At 44.7% G+C, this 21152-nt stretch overlaps 1 protein-coding gene across 5 annotated transcripts in view; it reads right to left on the bottom strand.

Moving 5' to 3' along the window:
- Positions 1–21152, bottom strand: part of fat1a (FAT atypical cadherin 1a) — a 72770-nt gene that overhangs the window by 35262 nt on the left and 16356 nt on the right. For all 5 annotated transcript variants that reach the window (XM_056586418.1, XM_056586421.1, XM_056586420.1 and 2 more), the window contains exons 3-7: positions 18009–18323; positions 8737–8798; positions 4232–4561; positions 3476–3692; positions 2103–2242 (exon numbers count right to left, since the gene is read on the bottom strand). In XM_056586418.1, coding sequence (XP_056442393.1) covers positions 2103–2242; positions 3476–3692; positions 4232–4561; positions 8737–8798; positions 18009–18323 — 1064 coding nt within the window. The remainder of the gene's footprint in view (positions 1–2102; positions 2243–3475; positions 3693–4231; positions 4562–8736; positions 8799–18008; positions 18324–21152) is intronic.

Raw genomic sequence — 21152 nt, 5'->3', positions numbered from 1 at the left:
AAGAGTTTTTCCTTAATGGGATTCAATTTCATATTTTTTTTTTTAGGTTTGCACATGCTTTGAAAATTGCTCCACCGCTAACAAATGCCATTGATCGAGGATTATAATTGAAAACTCTTCATCAATGGGGACAATATGTTGGGAGCAGTCTCCCCAGTAACCTTGAACAGATGATGAAGTGCAATCATCTGCTGAATAGAAAGCGGGGTCTAATTACAGCGAGCCAGATGTTGGAGACTGAAGACAGTACCCTCATTGTTTACTGTTAGCCCATGCTACCAGGTGCAAAACAAACCTCACATGTGGATGGCAAACCTCATGCTCCTTAAAGTTGGATTTTCCAATCTATTGATTGAAGCAAGGCCTTTCATGAATCTATAATGACATCGGATCACTGGGGAATTGCATCCAAAATTAATGAAGGCGGAAAACCAAACGCTGAATTCAAGTAGCGGCCCTGTGAATGACGGACTTGTATGGCTAATTGGACGCTGCAGAAGCCTTGATCATGATGGACACGGGCGCCGACAGAAGAATGCTTGTTTGAACCCCATGTCGATGCCGATGCTAACTACGTTATGTAATTTCCCATTATTTGCTGGATAAAAGTTCACGTTGTCAAGAGGTAGCGGCGTGGAAGAAACACTAAAGATGCAAATATATTGACTGGGCTAACCTTTGAGCATAATTAATTTTGACTGTAGAACGTCGTCGGAGACCGTGCTATTTACAGCCTTTCTAGGAATATCTGCTACACAAGGGGTTGCTCTGCAGGAGGCATCGAGGGGAGGGAGAGAGGTTTCAGTGGCACTGTAAATAGAGGAGGGGAAGCGGGGCCTCTAAACATGTTGAAGACCCTCCGCCTAACTAGAGGTGCAACACGTCCGCGGGTATGCTGTAAAGCGTCACTTAGGGGGCCGTGCTTCTTCAGCGGGGGGCAGGGCAGAGCGGCACAGCCAGATGATGAAAGCCCTTATTCATAGGGAGTGACAACAAATAGATCCAGTCTAAGGCTACGGCTCTCTGAAGCCGCCCCTTTGAGGAACGGGGGGGGACCAAACAATTTTGAATGCCGGTATCCCCTATGACCCAGTCTACCGTGACCGATGCAGACATCTAAGGAGGAGTTATGTGAGCTATGTGTTCACAACAGAGATACGCACAGACAAACCAGGGCCTGCATGCCCAAACCTTTTGATTGCTTGCAGTGAATTCCTGGCGTGAGACAATGCTTTTTATGCGACCCCATGGTCGGGTTTTCCCTTTCTCCGGGGGATTTATGGTTTTATCCGTGATCAGAAGACAAATATTGCGATGACAAACTCTGTATTGTGTACTGTAACTCCCGGAGCAAAATGCAGAAAGGCAAGCGTTCAAAATGGTTTTCAACAAGGAGGAGGAGTGGCAGAGAGGAGGAGGAGGCAGACAAAAGGAATGTGCTCATCAAAAAAATCTGAGCTCGATGGCACCATCCGCCATGCTAGACCTCCTTCAGGAATGAGACAATGGAAGATTTCTGGAGCTCCCCGCCAAAGAAGACAAAAAGAAAAAAATGCTTTGCAGCACAGAGGTGGCAGACAAGTAAAGCATTGTACCACAGTTTTAAGCATGGCAGCAAATGTAGAAACGTCCTTCTCTCTCCTTTCACATGCAAATCGCAGAACAGACTGTAAGAGTACATTCTGTTAAATGTTTCACGGTACGCTAAAGGCCGAGCTAGAAATAATCTCGATAGTGTTTTTCACACATAAAAGAGAAATAAATAGCAAAAGCAACCAGCCCTGGAATAGAAACTGCCAATACCTTCACAGAGTAAAAAAAAGTTAACTTTCACATCTTTTGTGAAAGTTACACAGCGCTTTTTACAAAGCTATGTGTGTAGTTATATGAGATTTGATACCCTAACACTCATTCACCATTCCTTTCAACAACTACGTCCACATCGATGCTGGGGCCGGTCTAGATGCAGCTGTCCACGTAGGGGCGGGGCGGGGGGGGGGAAACGATCTTTCCATTGACTTTGTTGTATTTGACGCGGGAACAACACAACTGTGACAGGTCCCTCATCAGTTTCCCAACAGTTTTATTAGTCTTTCAATTACCTGGGTGCTGACAGTTCGCGTCCCGTCGGTGGCCTCCACTGTCAGGTTGTAATTTGATTTCTGCTCAGCGTCGAGGGGCCGCGCCACAATCAGCGTTCCGCTGGCCTTGTGCACTTCAAAACGGCTGTCATAATTACCACCTGTGGAGACGTCCGTTTTTTTTTTTTTTTGAAAAAAGCACAGTGGAGATGGGTATCGAATTAGTGTTACATCATCACCTGGTGCAATACAAAGGGCAAGGGTAGGGCATACACAGGATAGGAAGGATGGGGAGGGAGGGGGGGCATCTACAGGCATCAACGTATTGGTGTCTGTGGATTTAGGTTTCAGGTTATACTGTTACAAAATGACGACGATATTTACGGATATGGTAAAAATGAGATGTCGTGAACTCTTATGTAAAAAAATATGAAAAGTGTTATGCAAGCTTATATTCTTAAAAAGTAAGTATTGAAATAGCCTTCAGCTCAATCTATACACGTAAAATAATATTTATTAGGACTGTGAACCTTCTAAGTGTTACTTACTGAAGGTTGCAGTTTATCAGAAAGAAGAGAAAACATTGAAAACTAGTTACATCACCCAGTCATTGATGTGACCATTTATAGCTAAAAGCCGCGATAATACTTGAACGAATTAGTAGTCATCAAAAGAAAATTTGAAATAAATACATCAAAATAGCCTAGTGTAAAGATTCATACGCTCGGTTAAATAAATGCAAATGCTGTTATGATGGTTATATCACAGGTCTGGTGAGTAACATAAATATGGTGGCACAGCACATTTCACCAACACACAAACACACACACACACACACACGGTTGAGAAAGGAGTGGATCACCACAACACAACACAGCCACGAGGAGATCTCAGCAGATACCTTCCGCTGTACAGTTGTGGTCACAAGCCATCTGAAGGATGTAAAACATCCCAGAATCCTCTAGGTCGTCTTGTAAAGAAAATCAAACCATAGAGGAATATTCCAGAATAAAAGAAAAAGAGAAGGGAGAAGAAAGGAGAAACGTGGCAGCGGACACAGAGGAGAAGGAGAAGAGAAGAAACTGTTAGTCAGAAACATAGAGAGGTAAGTAGAGAAGGTTAAGATTCACCCTGAATCCAAGCTCAGCAGCATATTAAGTGTTTGTTGGATCGGTTTCAACGCAACACTCTTCACCGGCACAATTAGCACTCCTTAGCGCATACTCCATTTGCTCAAATCTAGGGGCTAGTTTGCAGTAAATAAAATATCCTAACAGGCTCACACACCCAATTCCGGTGCTTGAATATCATTAGTGCTGCCCTCGAGATGTGCATGCATAAAGAGCTCGCCACACATACACACACACACACAAAACACGTAAACAACACAATACCTGTGATCTCGAACCACACGTCAACGTCAGAGGACTCGGTGACGATGACGCCGACCATGTGAGAGACGGGGTCGCTTTCCATCACGGAGAAGGAGTAGGGGCTCTCCTCGAAGGCCAGGGGGGCCGCGTCCTCTGAGACCAGCGGCTTGGGGATCCACTCGATGTGGAGGCGGCACGTGGCCGACTTCTGTGGACGCCCGTTGTCCACCGCCTTGATCTGAGGGAGAGACACAGACACACAGGGATGTGTTGGAAGTTCTTTATTAGGAATGAGAGAGAGAGAGAGAGAGAGAGAGAGAGAGACAGAGAGAGAGAGAGAGAGAGAAAGACGCAGATAAAGAGAGACATTGAGAGAAGGACAACATTCCACACCAGGACGCACACATTTCATGTTTTTCAAATATCCGAAATAAACCTGTGAGCGATAATGGCAAGCGAATCCAACTAAAGTCACAGCTTTGGTGGTCATCACTCATCAGGTTCTCATTCCTCAGAATAGTAAAAGCAAAAATAAAAACCGCACTGTCAGGCCTTTGCTCGTCCCCCTAGGCCTGCGTTCGCGTCTCTCGCACACCCTCGCTTATCTAAAACACCTTTTCCTGTCAGGGAAACGTCAGCAGATCGGGCAAGAGGTGTAAGGTATCCCCCCCCCCACCCCCCTGCGGTGCACCTGTGAAAGCCAGGCGTGAACCGCGGCCGGCGGCGTGTCTTTGCACGTGTGGCCGTGCGTGTGGGCGTGTAGGGGATGGCACTCACGGTGAGGATGTCGTACTCTCCGGCTGACGAGAACTTCTTGGAGGAGACGGCGCCCGTCTTGGGCTCGATGAAGAACTTGCCGCGCTCGTCGCCGTCCTCGATGCTGTAGGAGATCTCGGCGTTGGGGCCGGTGTCGCGGTCCAGGGCCACCACCCGGTACACGGGGTCTCGCTTGGTGACCCGCTCCCTATCCGCCCGCTCGCGCTCAGGCAGCTTGATCTTGTAGATCTTCTCCAGGAACTGGGGCCGGTTGTCGTTTTCGTCCAGCACGCGTACAATGACGCGCGCCGTGGTGGACTTGGCCGGCACGCCGTGGTCGCTGATGGTCACCTGGCGGACGGATGGATAGAGAATGTGTTATGGATCCACCCCCAGAGGTGAAATGCAGGTGGGGCTGCAGCAACAGCGAACACTGAATGGTAAATGGACTGCATTTATGTAGCACTTTTCTAACCAGTAGCCAGACAAAGTGCTTTATAATATTGCCTAACAATCACCCATTCATGCACACATTCTCACATCGATAGCGGTGTCATCCATGCCAGCTTGTCGGGAGCAGTTAGGGTAAGGTGTCTTGCTCAGGGAAACCTTGACACTCAGCTAGGAGGGGTTGGGGATCGAACTAGCAACCTTCCCATTACCAGTCAACCCGCTCTACCTCCGGAGCCACACGCTGCCCAGATGCGCAGATAAAGACCAAATAAGATCTCTCTCTCTGTCGGTGTGTAAAACAAAGAGCAATAAAGTATGTGAAATGAAGAATAGCAGCCAAAAAGTGAGCAACAGAAAAGCATAGGCATCTAAGCCATGGTATGTGGACAGAATATGCACAATGTGGTTAAAGTAAGTTATGAGGTAGTTATATGAATATAAAAAATGTATATGGGTGATTCCAATGCGTTGTGTGATTATGCAGTCCGTGGTGGTTGGGGGAGTGGGGGACCGTAGAGTTAAATTAAGGAGATAGTGTCAACGTATCTGATGATTTGCATTTATAAGAGAAGATAATCCTGTGCGACTACAAGCAGCATGAACAATTATTGAACTGAATATATTTATAATGAACAATACCCACCCAGTGAATTGATGATACACTGCAAATACAGCCAGTGTTATCATGTGATAATTGCTTAGGAAACCAAGTTTATGTACACAGAATACATTTTGAAAAAAGGTTGAGAATGTGCCACAAGAATTTATGCTTTGCGACATCTTCATGCGATTCAGAGGGTAAAGGTTGAAATTCGGGACTGCTTTTCCATTATTAGAAGCGCACAGCTGAGAGAACTTGATGAAACCCCAGCATCGGCTGACCTACACAAACACACACACACACACACACACACACACACACACACACACACACACACACACACACACACACACACACACACACACACACACACACACACACACACACACACACACACACACACACACACACACATACGCACTACTTTCCCTCCTGCCTCACAGGGGGCACACCGAGGGCCCTGTATCATTTGACTGGAAGAAAGGCGTCAGGTGTGAATTCAAATTTAAACCTGCAAAAAAACACAGATCCAGAAAAAATGCCAAAGAGCCATTTCAAACCATCTGCTCGGCGCTGGGGAAAACACTTAGCAGTCTTTGACCAGTTACACACCATTTGGTGCCATAGTTTCAATTACGGGAATAATGTGTTTTTGTTGGGGCATTTTTGTTTCCCCCATCAAGATTTGCAGCTGCCTGAGCAGAATTAATTCAATGATGTGAACCAACGGTGGGTCTCTCTGAGTAGGTGACATGTCACTGTTTTTCTGTGTAGTCTGATGTGCATTCCCATTATAACCATCTGTCTCCTCTGTAGCACAACGTGGATTATATTTAAACAATACAATGCATTAATTGCAATCTATTGGTATGAGTATTATTATTTGAATGTGTTGTTGGAAAGTGGGTGTCATGTGGCGTGGTCACCAGTAGGGGCACCACCTGAGCAAGACAGCACATCTGGCTGGTTCTGCTCTGTGGTTAGGTAAATGTTTACATTGTGGTTCATTTTGAGGGCTATTCCTGATTGTTTTTGTTGTGGAGCTTCCCTAGATAGTAATTTGTGAAACGCAAACTCCTAAAAAAAAGCTTAACCTTAAAACTAAATCTGCTGATAGTAGCCCTCTTTTATTGAGGACGTTACACAGATGAAAACACAAGACATTCCAAAATGCAATTAATACAAAGTGTGTTTGTGCAACTGCAAGCAAAAGGGTTTGACAGCTTTGATTCCCCAGCATTTGGCTAATTTTCCTTTTTTTCCAATCACACAATGCCCTTGTTCTTTCGTTATTCCCCACTCTGTTTCTTTCCTTCTCTTCCCAGGCCTGTCCACTGGACATGCCCTGACATATCCCCCCTTCCTGTTGATTACCCTCCCCCACCTCAGACACCAGGATCACACACACCGCCACTGAAGCAGAGCTGGCCAGAGCTTGCCGAGTTTACTTTGCTCCCCCCACTTCCAACACACACACACACACACACACACACACACACACACACACACACACACACACACACACACACACACACACACACACACACACACACACACACACACACACACACACACACTCTGAAACCCACATACACACACTGAAACCCCTAAACACACACTGAAGCACACACCCAAAAACACACACTCAGTGAAACACACGCCCCCGCTACCAACCCCCATCCATCACGTCATTCACGATCCTAAAAGTCTCCTCACCTCCTCCTGGCATCAGGCTCAAACAATGCTGACACAGCCCCCTCTCTAATTGCTCCACATGTTCCACATGGCCAGACCATTTGGGTCCTTCTTTATTTATTAAATTACTCATCCTGAACAACACAGTGTTTGTGCAAAAAATGTCATTATTAACGCTAATTTCACCTTGATTTGCACAGGGTGTGAATTCCACACATGCATGTGCGCATGGGTGTGTAAGTGAGGAGGGGGGGGGGGCTTGTGTCGGAATGCGTGGGCCTTCCACCTACAAGGAGATCTGTTCCAATAAAGTGTTTCCTGCTAGATTACCACTAAAAGTTCCCAACACTGCAAACACTTCCAGAGTTTCCATGGATACGAGGCTCCGCTGAAGTTGTGTCCACATTGTAGCCATGTGTGTCACAAGTAAGCTACTTTTAACCAGCCTTATTAATCACACACTACGAACAAATAAGTGACCCGGACGTTATTCTATTTAATCAAAATAATTTGCCTAAACGGCACAGAAATGCAATGCAAAAATAGCTAAATACTAAAGAGCTCATTTGCGTGCTTTTAAGTGGGTAATGGATGTCCTGAAGCTCATCGCAAGCCTTCATTAACTCCAGCCTTCATTAAGAATTCTGATTCAGGAAACGGTGGGCAAACAACCATGTCATGCTTTGTTCTTCGCTCATATGCACGGGATTCACCAACACGACTCAGGCGTCGACTTCGATGCATTACAGCAGCGTTGAACCACAGGTTGGCATGAATAATTCCTCAGACATAACAAACTGCCAAGAATGTGGGAGGGGTAACCCTTCTCCGGTCTGGGAAATATTTCCCCGTCTGCTCACCATTTGTTAGCCAGTTTGGTCCTCAAACAAACCCTATGAGTTCTGTATAGAGAGATTTTTTTCGCTGGGCTTTTGTCGCAACTCCTTAACACTCAATCCTCGGGAACGGGGACGAGTCGACAATAAAATATCATCTTCATCTCGGAGGATGATCTAACGCTCGGTTTCAGGATCCAATTACTGCTCACACTGTACCGATTTAAGAATGAAATGCAGAGGCTGTCTGGAAAAAGGATGCATCAGCATTAATCGCCATCCAATGAACTATAAGTCGCTGCACCATCCAATGAACTTTAAGTCGCTGCACCATAATTAAAAGGCCTTGTATCGGCTCCACTTCATCTCTTCCCCCATTGAAGAGGGGAAGAGATCCCAGTGTCTGAACCCACGCTGGCTGGGGGAGCCTACAAAAGAGGGCGAGGTGGGGAAAGGGAGCGGATTTGTGGGGAAGGGGGGTTGGGGGGAGGTATCGAGGGAGATCGGAGCCAGGCTCAATTAAAAATCCACATGTTAAGACCGTGGCCCCCGTGGTTGATAGCACCTTCCTGCCACGGCTTGTTCCGCGGCCAGACACGGAAGAGTGGGGAAGTACAAAGGCACGTTCACCGGGATCTCTCCCACTGCCCCACCTCCTCCAACTGTCTCCGGATATCAGATTAACTTGATAAGTAAATAAATACCCCCCCCCACACACACACACACCCTCCACAGTACAACTAGACTTATCCGGCACTGAGTCAACAACAGTGGCTGAAAGTTAGGTCTGCATTCTTCGTGTGTGTTGAAGTTGTGGGCTGTGGCGGCCAACCTTGAGGATGGTATTAAGACCTGGCGCTCCGCGCTTTTTAGCCAAACAAGACGGGCTGTCTCCTGTTTTTTATTATAGAGTGGGAGGCCAGACTAAACAGTGCACTTACCTCAAGAATGTGTTCATCCTGCTGCTCCCGGTCCAGCTTCCTTGAAGTAGTCGTCACCAGACCTGTTGAAACAAAAACAAACAAAGAAAATCATTGATCACGCGTTTAGCATTTCTTCATCTTCTTTTTCTTCATCTTCATATTTAATCTGGCTAATTAAAAGGGTGCAGTCGTGAAAGACATTTTCAACAATGCAATTAATGGAGGTGAAGAAAAGTTAACTGCTCTTCTAATTAAGTCACGAGCACATTGCGTGCTCTGCCTCCCCAGTACCATTTAGAGGCCGCTATAACCAGTAATTGTAATTTTTCCTCAAAGAAATCAAATCACAAAAAAAAAAAAAAAAAAAACACTGGTTCCTCATTCCCACCGTGCCTACAAGCGTGCTCTGGGTCATACTATGTAAACCGTGTAAGTTACTACGGAGAGACCTTTAGAAGCAGACAAGATGACCTGCCGGAGCCTCATGGTGGCCGACCTGTGTCCCGGTGGGCCCTCCTCTAAGTTTGATCGACCTACAGGCCCAGACAGCCTCCCGCCAGGGAGCCTTGTCTCCTGTGTGTGAAATATCACAGAGGTCCACCAACCGGGGTCAGGGAGAGGGGGGTTTAATGGGGCAAACAGCCGCATGGGGCTCCTGCGCTCATCCCCTCCTGCTTCCTGAAGCTCACCAGAGGTGCTGAAGCTGATCAGCGCTCTGCTTTGATGGCCTTCCCCAAGCTGAATCAATGCGAAAACACACCCACGAGGCCCGGATGCTAACCTCTATTGTTGAATCTCTGCCCTTCCCGGCCAAAAAAGCTAACCTCGGATGTACACCATGACAAGTGGTCAAATAATTGATCGCTGATAGTTTTGCTCTGGGATAAATACAACCATTATTCAAAATGAGACGGAGGGTCTGCACTGGAGAGCAGGAAACAACAACGACAGTGGCACAGGAAGTGATGCTGTGTTTCACAACACAGATATCGGACAGGGTTATGATGGCAAGCAGAGACACAACGGCGCCTTCAACAAACACTTGAATTGCACAAGTGTGCTCTCTGCTGAGGGCCTGGAAAAGAAAGGCAACATGATGAGAAAATGCAAAAAAATCCCAGTGGGTGGCCGAGGCATCATTTGACCATTGGCGACGGTTAGAAGACACCACCCAACGCTGGCACCATCAAGGTAATTTTGTATGGAAGTTGCAGTGAAACTGAAGGCAGTTTTTCCATTTCGCTCTGTGATCTGAGTCACAGTAACATGCCAGAGCCAATCGACTCAGCGTTGAGTTTAGATAAATCATTTGTATTTTTGTCAGGCACACTGGAGTGTTTACAAGCAGTGAGAGGGGTGTATTGTAGCGCCAAACAGTTGGAACTCCGTTCAATAGAGCCCGGGCCAAAGCAAAAAATAAAACAGACGAGACTTGAGTTCTATGCTAATCTGATTCAACCGAACCAACTCGACTCAACTGAACAAACAGGCAAAAGAAAATAAAGGCAACTGCTACATGGCTACATTATAAGCAGCATTGTGTCCTCACTCCCTGTGTAATTGCAGCCTTGCAGGGACGTTTAGTATAGGGTCCACGTGCCAAATACAGCCACAGTAGAGCCGTCTGCCTGCCACACTGCGCCTGATTAGCATAAAGCAAAGGATTTCCGAAGCCCAAAACCATCAATGGCACATATGCCTGGAACCAGAATAGCAAGCCACAACGATCTGCTCTTGAAATAGTCCTCTCCATACACAGCAAATGAGCCAATGGGGTCTCATTCTTGCTGCTTTTCTCTCCCTTTCCTTTAGCTGCCTATGGAACATGATCAAGAGTAACAGCGTAAGGTACGTTTGTACTGTACCCTTCTCTTCTAGAACAAATTATGTGACAAAAAGCCAGTGATATGGGTGAAAGTAGTTTTTTTTATGTTTCACATACTTATTAATCCCTTTTCAAAGCATAAGAGACTTATAACACTGTCTGTCTGCTAATACATTTACTCCTAAATAACCCCTTTGACGTGTCCTTTAGAAAAGTGCATTTCCCTACTTGAAATAGCCTTTGTGTGCCGTTTTTGCTGCAGCTAATGTTGCATACTTCTCCAGCTCTACCTCAAAGTTCAAGAAGAAAAAAACACAGAATCGGTTGGTAGCGCCAAGGCTCACCAAGAAGCCTGCAGTTCCAACCCACAACCCTTAGCTCGACACACACACACATGGACACACACAAAGACACACAGGCGAAAAACGTTCCCGTCCTGAGGCGTGGGCTGAGCTGGCCCGACAGTAATTATACCCGCTCTGTTTTGAGAGGGGGAGAAAAACAACAGTGAACGAGCAGTGGCGCGTCCTTCATCTGGAACCGCCGCTCCAAAATGGATGCCTAGGGGAGTCCAGAGCGCTTGCTAGGCCGGCTGGAACCCGGGCATTACCACCGTGATTAGCAGTCTTGAGAGTGACACGCAGATTTACGCACTACACGCATTTAGCCGTGGGTCCAGACAATGGGAGAGAGGGAGGGGGTGGAGGGTGGGAGGAGGGGGGGTGTAGCTGGCTGCTTTGGCGGCAAAGGCTTTTCTTCACCACCATAGCGCCTAGAGACATTTACCCACCGCTGCTTAATGCTTGTTTGTTTTTGTTGTTGTTGTTGTTGTGTTTGCTGCTCCGTTGAGTACACTCTTTTATGGGAAGGGAAATAAATCATAAAAAACATTTCATCGTTTTTTCTGTGTCTCATGCTGAGCACACACATTAATATTTTTATAACAAGGTGATTACGACCAGACTAATATTTTGTCAACAAGTTGTCCTCTTCCAGTCTGCAGTCGTAGAATAGATTGCTTTGAAAAATGCCAAATTCGTACGGCCTAGCGAGGCTTCAACATTCTTCCGAGGCTTCAAGCTGTTTGGACGGCCGCTTAGCTCAGCAGTCGGGGGAAGGCGCTGGTACATTTCACACAGGAGCTTGTTTGTTCCCTCTGTCATAATGGAATCTCAGCAAGGTTGCTAAGTGAGAGCCACTGATGGTCCTCTGACCATGAGATATTCACTGGGAGGGAAAGGCAATACTTCACACACCGAAAAAGCTCTGGAGACCCAGAAAAGTCATTTTCGGTCACACTTGAATTAAACAGCCTTTCTCCGTTTATAGATTTTAACAGAATCTGAGTTGAACAGATTCTGTACACTGTGGGGTTTTTTTCTAACCCAAGAGCTAAGTTGACAATAAATTGAAAGCCATCTGGCATAACATGTTTCTTTTTAATGAAAACCTTTCTGAAGAACTTCAGAAAGTCTGTACACTTTACACCAGCGTGCTCCAACGGCGTAGGCTAATAGAATGTCGCTGCGAAAAAGCACCAGGCCAATCAAGAACCAAAATCAAAAGACGTAAGCATATCGGTAAGAATTTGAATAATCATAAATGTAATTTGCTTGACAGCACCTGTAATTACGTTCATCAGCAGCCTATCTATCTGTGACTGATTGGGCTTTCCAATAGTACTGAGGTCTTGGTGTGCACAGAGATGGATAATTGGAAGCTCTGGGACTGTGAGGCAGACCAGCTCATGCATGATAGCTCCTAGTATTCCTTCTGACAAATTTCATTATTGATAATATGTGCTTGTGAACTCAGCTCTTCAAGGGAAGTGTAAGTAAGAAAAGTTGTTGTTTGAGTGTTTGTGTGTTGTCCAATGCATGTTGTACAATTAGATTTATTTTGCATGTTTTCATCGTTGAAATGCTTATTATGCAATTGATGGATAGATGTGTAAATGTCAAAGCTATTCTATACTAGGGGTGTGAAACTCTCATGTAGGTGAAGTAAGCTTATTTATGTAGCTTTTACTTGTAGTTACAGCCCAAAAAGGAATTTACTGGACCACCGAAAAAGACCTTGAGAAGACCATCCTGTTTTTCTTCGATTTGACCGTATAATTTGGTGTCATATGTGCATAAAAGGCACAGCTATAAAAAAATCTGAATTAAACTCCATTCCATTTATGAAAGATTTCCACATAAAAAATAATTGTCTATACCTGACAGTGAGTTTGAGGCGAAGGTGCAATGAAATAAAATGAATGAAAATAATTTACAACCGCAAATGATAAAATAAAGGAAACGAAAAACACGAGCCAACTTCCATTGTACCAGCCCAACCAATCAAAACTAACTCTATTCGATTCCCTGTCCCCCACACCTCCCACCCCCCTTTTTTCTAAGTTGCCGTGTCAGCAACAAGGCTTAAAGTACGGCCCCTCAATCACTGCAAACACACTGTGGAAAAGACTTTGAGGGTTGCGGCAAATGCATTAAAGACACAATCTGGCTGAGAGTGGAACATAAGAAGATTCTTCTTCAAGCCAGAATAGGTGAACGCATTGTATCTGCCAAGCCTTTCAGAAAAAGCCTAGATAATTGTATTTATATTTCATACACATGTGGATGTGTAATAAGCTCACCGCAATAGACTTATATTGTTATTTAATACATGACTAGAGGCTTTGATAGACACTTAAACACCCCCGAAACCACTGACTGCAACCTGTTCTCCCTTCCCACACGCTGATATATGGCTTCAGCTGTTTCTTAGTGGTCAGTCCTTATGAAAAACAAGTGTAGGGTAGGAAAGGGAACAGGTGGGCTTGGTAAATAGTCAAGTAAATGAGTCAGTCATGTTTCTGTTAGTCCATTTTGCTGCCACGGCAGTAGCCTGCATAAGCCATGTGGTAAAGAGCAGTGGACAGAAAAGGTTGCTTTCACATCCTCCTTCCATAACCTTTGAAATGGCTTCCAATTGTCTTGCTTCAAAATCACAGGAAATGGCAGGAAGTTGTTGGAGGTAGTATCCATTTCCTATTTGGCTACCATTGCTTTTGGTTGGATCACCTCAACACTGCTCCACTTGTGTGTGTGTGAGAGTATGTGCTTTTCCTTTTTTTTTAAGCAGAGGGAAGGCGTTGCTGTAAGCCGAGAGTAGCACCACAACTGCGGTTGTATTGTGGTTCCAAACCATTAAAATGTCCCACTCTTTAACCAGCCAGGTGTCCGTTCAACTGTGCAGATTAAAACCACGTATGAAAGCCGGCTGAGGTAGCCTGGCTGTACATGGCCTTACCTGCGATATTTATTTCCACTCGAACACAATAAGATGCTGGCCTCGGGCCCAATAGGAAGTGAATATGGTACACGTTACTCAATAGGCCCGGTAAAAAACGTCCCTGAGGTTTCTTTATCTTTTATATTCATCTAAAGTTCGATGGAATCCGCCACCAAAGGGCAAATAGCACAATCAGGTAAAGACGGCTCGATCTTAAAAAGGCCATGCTGTTGTCAGCTGAAAGAGGAGGGGGAGGGGCCCTCAAATTAATGTGGAAGGGGTTGTTTTGTAAAGGTTGCATGTGCCCACACCACAGCTCTTTCTTTTCATTCTAATTCCTTTTCCTCCCATCCCAGAGGAAAGAAAAGAGTTAGCATGCAAGAGCTTATTATGTTTAACTGCCACCACCTGACATATAAATACACGGAAAACCCCTATCAATGGTGCTACAGATAATGTTGTTCAATCTCCTGAACGGCCGAACAGCGTAAAAGTAATTAACTACCAAGAGAACGCCATTAACCAGATAACGGAAAAAAAATGCTCACCCTCTTTAAAACCAGGTAGCCGTTTCGAAAGCGACCAGGCAAAACTACCCGAGAGTCAAGTCAAGCCTTTCAAGAGCGGATATATTGTCTGTGCACCGAAGTACGGAGAATACCAAATCACGTACGTTAATTAATCAATTAATCTTCCCTCACAGACACATAATACATGGGGATATGCACACAGATCCTCAATACCAGTGCACAGAAGGGAATCTCTACATGATCTTTGAGTAGCAGATCCTGCTAAATGCCAAAACAGAAACGGGAGAGATCAGCTCACAGGCACTGGGCATGGGTCTTTTTTTTTTGGAGAGAGCGAGGACGAACAGTCTGGCTTACACTCTAATGAAAAATCAACGCCAGAGAACAACGGACCAGCAGAGGGACTTGTTTACTCTGCAGATATAAAGAACACTGTAAGCCTCTAAGCTCTCCATGCTGGGCTTTGTGGAGCCAATACAGGGACGAGCGGCAAAAGAATATGCTACACGTAGTCGACCCGAAGCATTAAGGTAAAGCCATCATCTGTATTTAAAGCTCGATATGCTGTTGGGCATAATGCTTAAGGACACAGACCATGAGAGAATCTGATCGTGTTTGCCTGAAACACAAGCCTATAGAGAGAGTTTGCCAACTGCACAATTCTGTGAAACCCACACACAAAACATAGGCCTCAACTTATTTTCCTTTCTCCCGCCCCTTTGTGGGGCTTTGTAGAGACGCCAAGACAGAGCCTATGCTTCCAATGCCATTTTGGAACATGTAATTACCGAGGCTAGCATGTTGTAAATTTAAAACATTTTCTAAAACCTGTAATATGCGGTGGGCATGTCATATTAAGTTGATAACGTGTGCAGATATCAAAGTTATTTTAATCCCTCTTAATGGGCCAGACAGGAAAAAATAAAAGTTAACGTGTAATCTTTCCTGGAGGCACTTACGCTACACGCTAACTAAATCTAGCGACCCCAAAAACACTACCGCCGACTCCGTAGCATGCTTGGCTTTTTCCTGAACCACCGGCCTTCTTCTTCATGCTCGGCTGCCTGTTGATTCTCTCCCTTTCTCGTTTTGTATGGCTTCTTTCCGCATCATCGTATATACCTCCCTTGCAGCCTCTCCCCTCCCCCTAAATCTTACAAAACAAAGCTTTGAGCAACGCCACTGTGATTTAGGAAAGGTTGTTTTCTTGTCTAAACCACTCTCTATTGAAGGCAACAAAGGAGGCTCTGGCGTCCAGCTGATAAAAGTTTTAGCATGCTTTGATATGCATGAATGTCCCACATGACTCACTGTCCTCCTCTCCCCACAACCACTATTTGCAGAACACTCGGCTGACACTGTAAAGAGTGCAGGGAGACACACTGCTGTGATGTTGACAGGCTGTGTCCTCAGTGGACTCTTCTGGGTACAGCTTGGAGTTGGGAAAAAGGAAATATCAAGTGAAGTTGGTTGGATCGGGATAATATAATATATATATATATGAACGTCTGTTCAGGGTTTGCTGCCAAACCATCTACGTTTAGAGCAACAAAGTAGAAAAAAAGGAAATAAATGAGAATTAAACAGACGGGGTATAATGGCAGATGCAAGCTTAAAAAAAAAAATAAGGCAGTTTGGCCCAACTAAGAAAAACTAACTGTTTCCTCACTCCGTTACTCAATATTTCAAGTGAATAATTGGGCCTTCTATTTGTGGGATTAAAGGAATATCTTTGGGTTCATGCCATAACTGAATTCATTGGCTTTGATCGATGGAAGAGTTGATACCACCTCTGCTCTTTAAGGGGTCTTTAAGACTCTGTACAATCTCATTAAGAGCTAAATTCTGCATTGATATGTATACCATTTCCCTTGAATGTATGCAAAAGTATACTATTACAAAAGATAGATATATTTCATCAGTACAGCTACCAGAGACAGAACGATTTACTGAATGACGATCCCGAAACCCCCCTTCTCCAGAATTCAGTCAGCAATAGTCGTTATTAGTCGTGGATGCATGTGAAACACTAAATATAGGCCTGCATATATTTGCCCTCTTTAAGCGTAAACTAATAAGAGTTAAATGAGAGTGCTACACCCACATTTTTCCATTCATTGTAATTCCTTGCCTTCCGTCTCCTGGGAAGGAGCCAGGACTACACCGGGAGCTATTCAAAAGCATGCTACATGGGGAATCCTTATTTGGTCACAAAATTCTCATTGGTTTCGCCCTACAAAAATAACCTCAGTTTGTTGATGTGAATGCCTCAGAGTTCGGACCACACAAGTCTATCAGGATAAATCTGAGCCACGGTTCAACTCGTCGTTCGTTTAACTTCAGATCGCTTGCATTCAAAAAATATTTTACTGTAGCTACAAGTGTACAATGTTAGACAATTCAATCATTTCTGTTGGCACCGCTGTCAAAAAGAATGCAGCCCATTTCAGAACATTTACAAAAATAGAAAATAGTTTTAATCACAAAATGAGTTCCCTCCAACTAACTGAAATCAAATGGGATCATTGTTTTATGCAATAGGGCAATGGATTATAACCCCCCCCAACCTTCCCCCATTACAAATAACACTGAACTTTATACCCACACATATGCTCTGTTTTGTTTGCTTTGTTAGCGCTTTGTATGTTGTGCTATGCCAGCCCCTGCTGATAATAATTGATTTTGAAGGCCCTGGCATGTGTTTAGTGAAATATAAGCCAAAAGCAGGAAGTAGGAATGGTTGGAGGGGGGCTACCCCAGGCAGGGCAGGTGTGGTTCTCTTCTTTCTGTACCGTAAACATAACCTAGAAAAAGAACAAAGCCGTACTGCCTCGCCCCCTTTGGCTTTTCTTCATCTCCCCTTTGCTAGCATACAGCTCATAAAAGCTGCCGTTGAAAAGCGATGAGTAATTTACTGGATTCTGAAGTAACTTTTTTAAAATAATATAAAACACCTGTTCGAGAGCATATATTGCCTTGTTGAGTAATGAAAACGTATCACTGTAAGCTGTATTTGATGGTTTGATGAAGTGCACAATGGGAACATCCCAATGAATGCGCACTTTGGTCAACTTGAGTTGTTTTTTCGGTGCGGGCTCTGTGGACGACAATTGCACCTTTGTTGGCTCTTAAACAGGCCATAATCTCCCAACGCAAAGAAATAACCTCTGCGGAAACCTCTCTTGTTTGCAATTTCTGTCCTGCTTTTGCTTCTCTGGGAAGCCTCAAGAGAGAGAGGGAGGGAGGCCTATGAAATATTAACACTGCCTCCTTTTCCAGAAGCCCATATGTTAACACGGCATTGTGTGTTGCAGAGGGAGAAGCCCCCCCGGCCAGCCTGGACCGAGGGTTCGAAGCTCATATGTTTACACTGACGTCCCTTCCACACACCATTTGTTTTAAAGACCGACTGATGCTCAGCCATGCCCGGCCTGGAACCCAGGTGGGTATACTTGTTGAGCTTTGGACCATGTTTTCCAGTAGAGTATTTACCGTACCTAATGAGCAGCCTTAGTGATAAAAAAATAAAGTGTTTAATAGTCATTATTATTGATGATGGCGCCATATATACGAGGCAATATTACGATTGGCATCGCAGCGTCAGCTTATCCCGCAATCCAGGGTGACCTTTGCCTTTAAGTGGCCGCCATCTTTACCTGTTCGGCCGTTTATGTTGAAGAAGCCCTGGGGGTTGCCACTGGTGATCCGGTAGGACAGCTTGTCACTGGCCTTGGCGTCAGGGTCGACGGCCTCTATCTGGATGATGGACACGTCCTTGGGGGAGTTCTCCATCACCGAGGGGTAGTAGACGGGCTCCGAGGTCTGCGGCGCGTTGTCGTTGACGTCCTGCACCTCGATGTAGACCTCCACGAAGGTGGACAGCGACACCACGCCGCGGTCCGAGGCGTAGACCGTCAGCCAGTAATGGGCGGTGGTCTCGTGGTCCAGCAGCTCCTGTGTTCGGATGATGCCTGTGTGGCGAGAAGAAGGGGATATGGTTTGAACTCTGAAACCCCTTATGGCAATAAATGTTAACCGACAAAGCCATTAGGTATGGCGCCGGCAACCTATCGCCACTTCCTGCTCTATCTAGGCAATCTGTTGAGTGTATCAATAAAGACGAACAACATGGAACATGACATGGTGCAATCATTCCACTTTCAAAGAGCTCTAGCATTTGCATTCCAAAAACGCCTTTCAAAATCGTTTTGGTGTTGGGTTTGTGTGTGTGTGTGTGTGTGTGTGTGTGTGTGTGTGTGTGTGTGTGTGTGTCAGCTGAGCACACATTAGGGCTTACAGAGGCAGGTGATGAGATGTGAGGTTGCTTGAAAGCGTTTGACAGGAAATGTGAAGAAGCCAGGTATAAGATAAGGACATTAGGATATTAACGAGACACGTACTGCCAACACGATTGGCAATGCAAACAGAAAAGGCTAAATTAACCCCACAGATATTTCAAAGATAGGCCTCATCAATCTTACTAGTACAGTTGCATCTAGTTAAGAAGTGTTGGTCGCTCTTGGCTTTACAAATTAAAATATGTGTATGTATATACTATTATGGTATGGTCTAACACAATCAACAATAGATATGTGCTACAAAGAAACCACACTTTAATATACTACTAACATAAGCCATCTAATCGGCACACAATAAGTTGAACGGTGCAGAAGCCTGACCGACATGACAGCCTTCTAACAACGTGCATATGTTGTGCCTCAGTGCGCACAGATGGGGAAAAAATGCCAGTTTGGGAAAAAACTGTTGTTTCTTGACTCCATAAGGGTTTGCAGTGCACCCATGTTTGCATCCGTCAAAGAAATAGAGCAAAGTAAGTTATACCAGAAACATACTCAAGGGTAGCAGCTTGCTTCTCAACTTAAAATCGGGCAATAATGTTGTACCATTCCGAAAGAAGTTAAATCTAACTTTTGCTTACAGGCTTTATCATAGTCTCAATTATACATTGCATGTGTTTGTTAGCCTAACGAATTTATTGCCGCCATTCATTATCACCACATCCTGGCAACAAAGTTATTTGTATCCAGGTAAACATGCTTCTTGTCTTGGAAAGAGCCAGACTGGTCGTGACGTAGGCTAATTTGTTGTAATCGTGTTACTGTTTATGACAGCAGCCTTCCGAATAAAGGGATTGGTTTGTACTTCAGAATCGCAAGGAGCCGTCTGCAGGTCTAAAGGTCGTAATAAAAGTACAGAAGAGAGCACACGCCTTGATTATGGAGAGGAAGTAAATTAATTTTTTATTCTTATCAAAGCAAGCCTTGCCTAGCCCTAAAGTCTAGGTTTGCTGGAGGACCAGATAAGGGTGAAGAAGAAAAGTCATGCATAGTGAAGAGACTTCCCACCGCAAAACCTTCACGCTTTCCTCAGCCCTCACAAAAGCCATTGTTCACTTGCTGTAACTCAATGAACTGCACTGCAGGACTGCAGCTCAGAGCCGGCAGAGACCCTTGCTGCCTTAGGCTATGAGAAAAAAAAAAAAAACTCCACGGGTCTGTCACAAAAACTCCCTTTCAAGGGACTCCTAACCCTAACCTCATACATCCTCCAGGTACTGGTTTTCAGTTTTTTTGCTGGCGTCCTGCTACTTGCTGGCTGGGGGATCTGTCCTGTTGTTACTCATCGCTACAAGTCCCTGAAGTTAGCTGGAGGCTTGTAATAAGGGAAGCAGTGGGGGGCTGGGGTTGGGGTTTTGGTGGGGGGGAAACGGATAGTTCCCTGATGTTTCCCTGAGGCGAAGATCCATGGACAGGAGAAACACAAGCCAATATCTCCGTGGCACTCCGCAGCACTGATGTCTCAGGTTAACATTCACTGGGTTTTATGGGTTTGATACAGAGATGTGCAGACTAAATATTTATTTACTTTTGCTTAAAGTTAGTGAAACAAGTCTGAATTTAGGCCGACTTCAGAATTGCTATTCTAATTGTCAGTGCGATCAATTGATAAACTATATTAAATATTAATCATGGACTGTTGATTGATGACTCCCGCTCAACACACAGCTCGCTAGATGGAATTTCAGTCCGTTACTGTTTTACATCATAGCAGTATTGAATTCTGACCTCTGTCTGTATCTTTTTTTTTGGTTTGCAGATCTTCCCAAAACACTGCTATTCTTACTTTCTCCGGCTTAACACCACAAATGCGATTTTCTCATCATACCTTGTAATAAGAGCCTGAAAAAATCTACTTAGGTCAACGACTGCTATAACAACTTTTAAATTCAAAGGGGAACTTCACGATCCAAATCAGACCAATGGAAAACGCAAATCCAAGAATAGTGACGTCACTGATGCAAGATTTCGCTAATTAATTCAGGGAAACAAAGTTTATGTTTCGGACAGCAATTTCGTACAACATGCATATGAAGCAGTACTCTGTTCTCACTCTAGTGACTCTATTCTTATGTATATAAGACTGCTAACCACCTAATGTAACAAATTACTACCACGAGGACAAAGATAGATTAAGATAAGAAGCACATCAACGGGACCCATGGGACAATGGAGAGAGAGCTGCGAGATATTGGTTGTGCCAGAATACTGCTCAGAAAACAGACTTTGTCTCAGGACCAAAGCTGAGACAGGGTTAACCCAAAGGTGAGAGAAATATGAAATTATAACATGACATGAAATGTGTTTTTCCCAAATGTAATCCATTTGGGATTCACATCAAACATTGCCAAATAACTGTTTACTGGTATTCAGTTTATTGGCTTAGCTCAGGAGGTAGAGCAGTTGTCTTGTAACCGAAAGGTTGCTAATTCGATCCCCAGC

This window comes from Gadus chalcogrammus, chromosome 3 (genome assembly GCF_026213295.1).
Source record: "Gadus chalcogrammus isolate NIFS_2021 chromosome 3, NIFS_Gcha_1.0, whole genome shotgun sequence".
Classification (NCBI taxonomy): Eukaryota; Metazoa; Chordata; class Actinopteri; order Gadiformes; family Gadidae; genus Gadus; species Gadus chalcogrammus.
The sequence above is the reverse complement of the archived record's forward strand: the minus strand, read 5'-3'. Positions and strand labels throughout refer to the sequence as shown.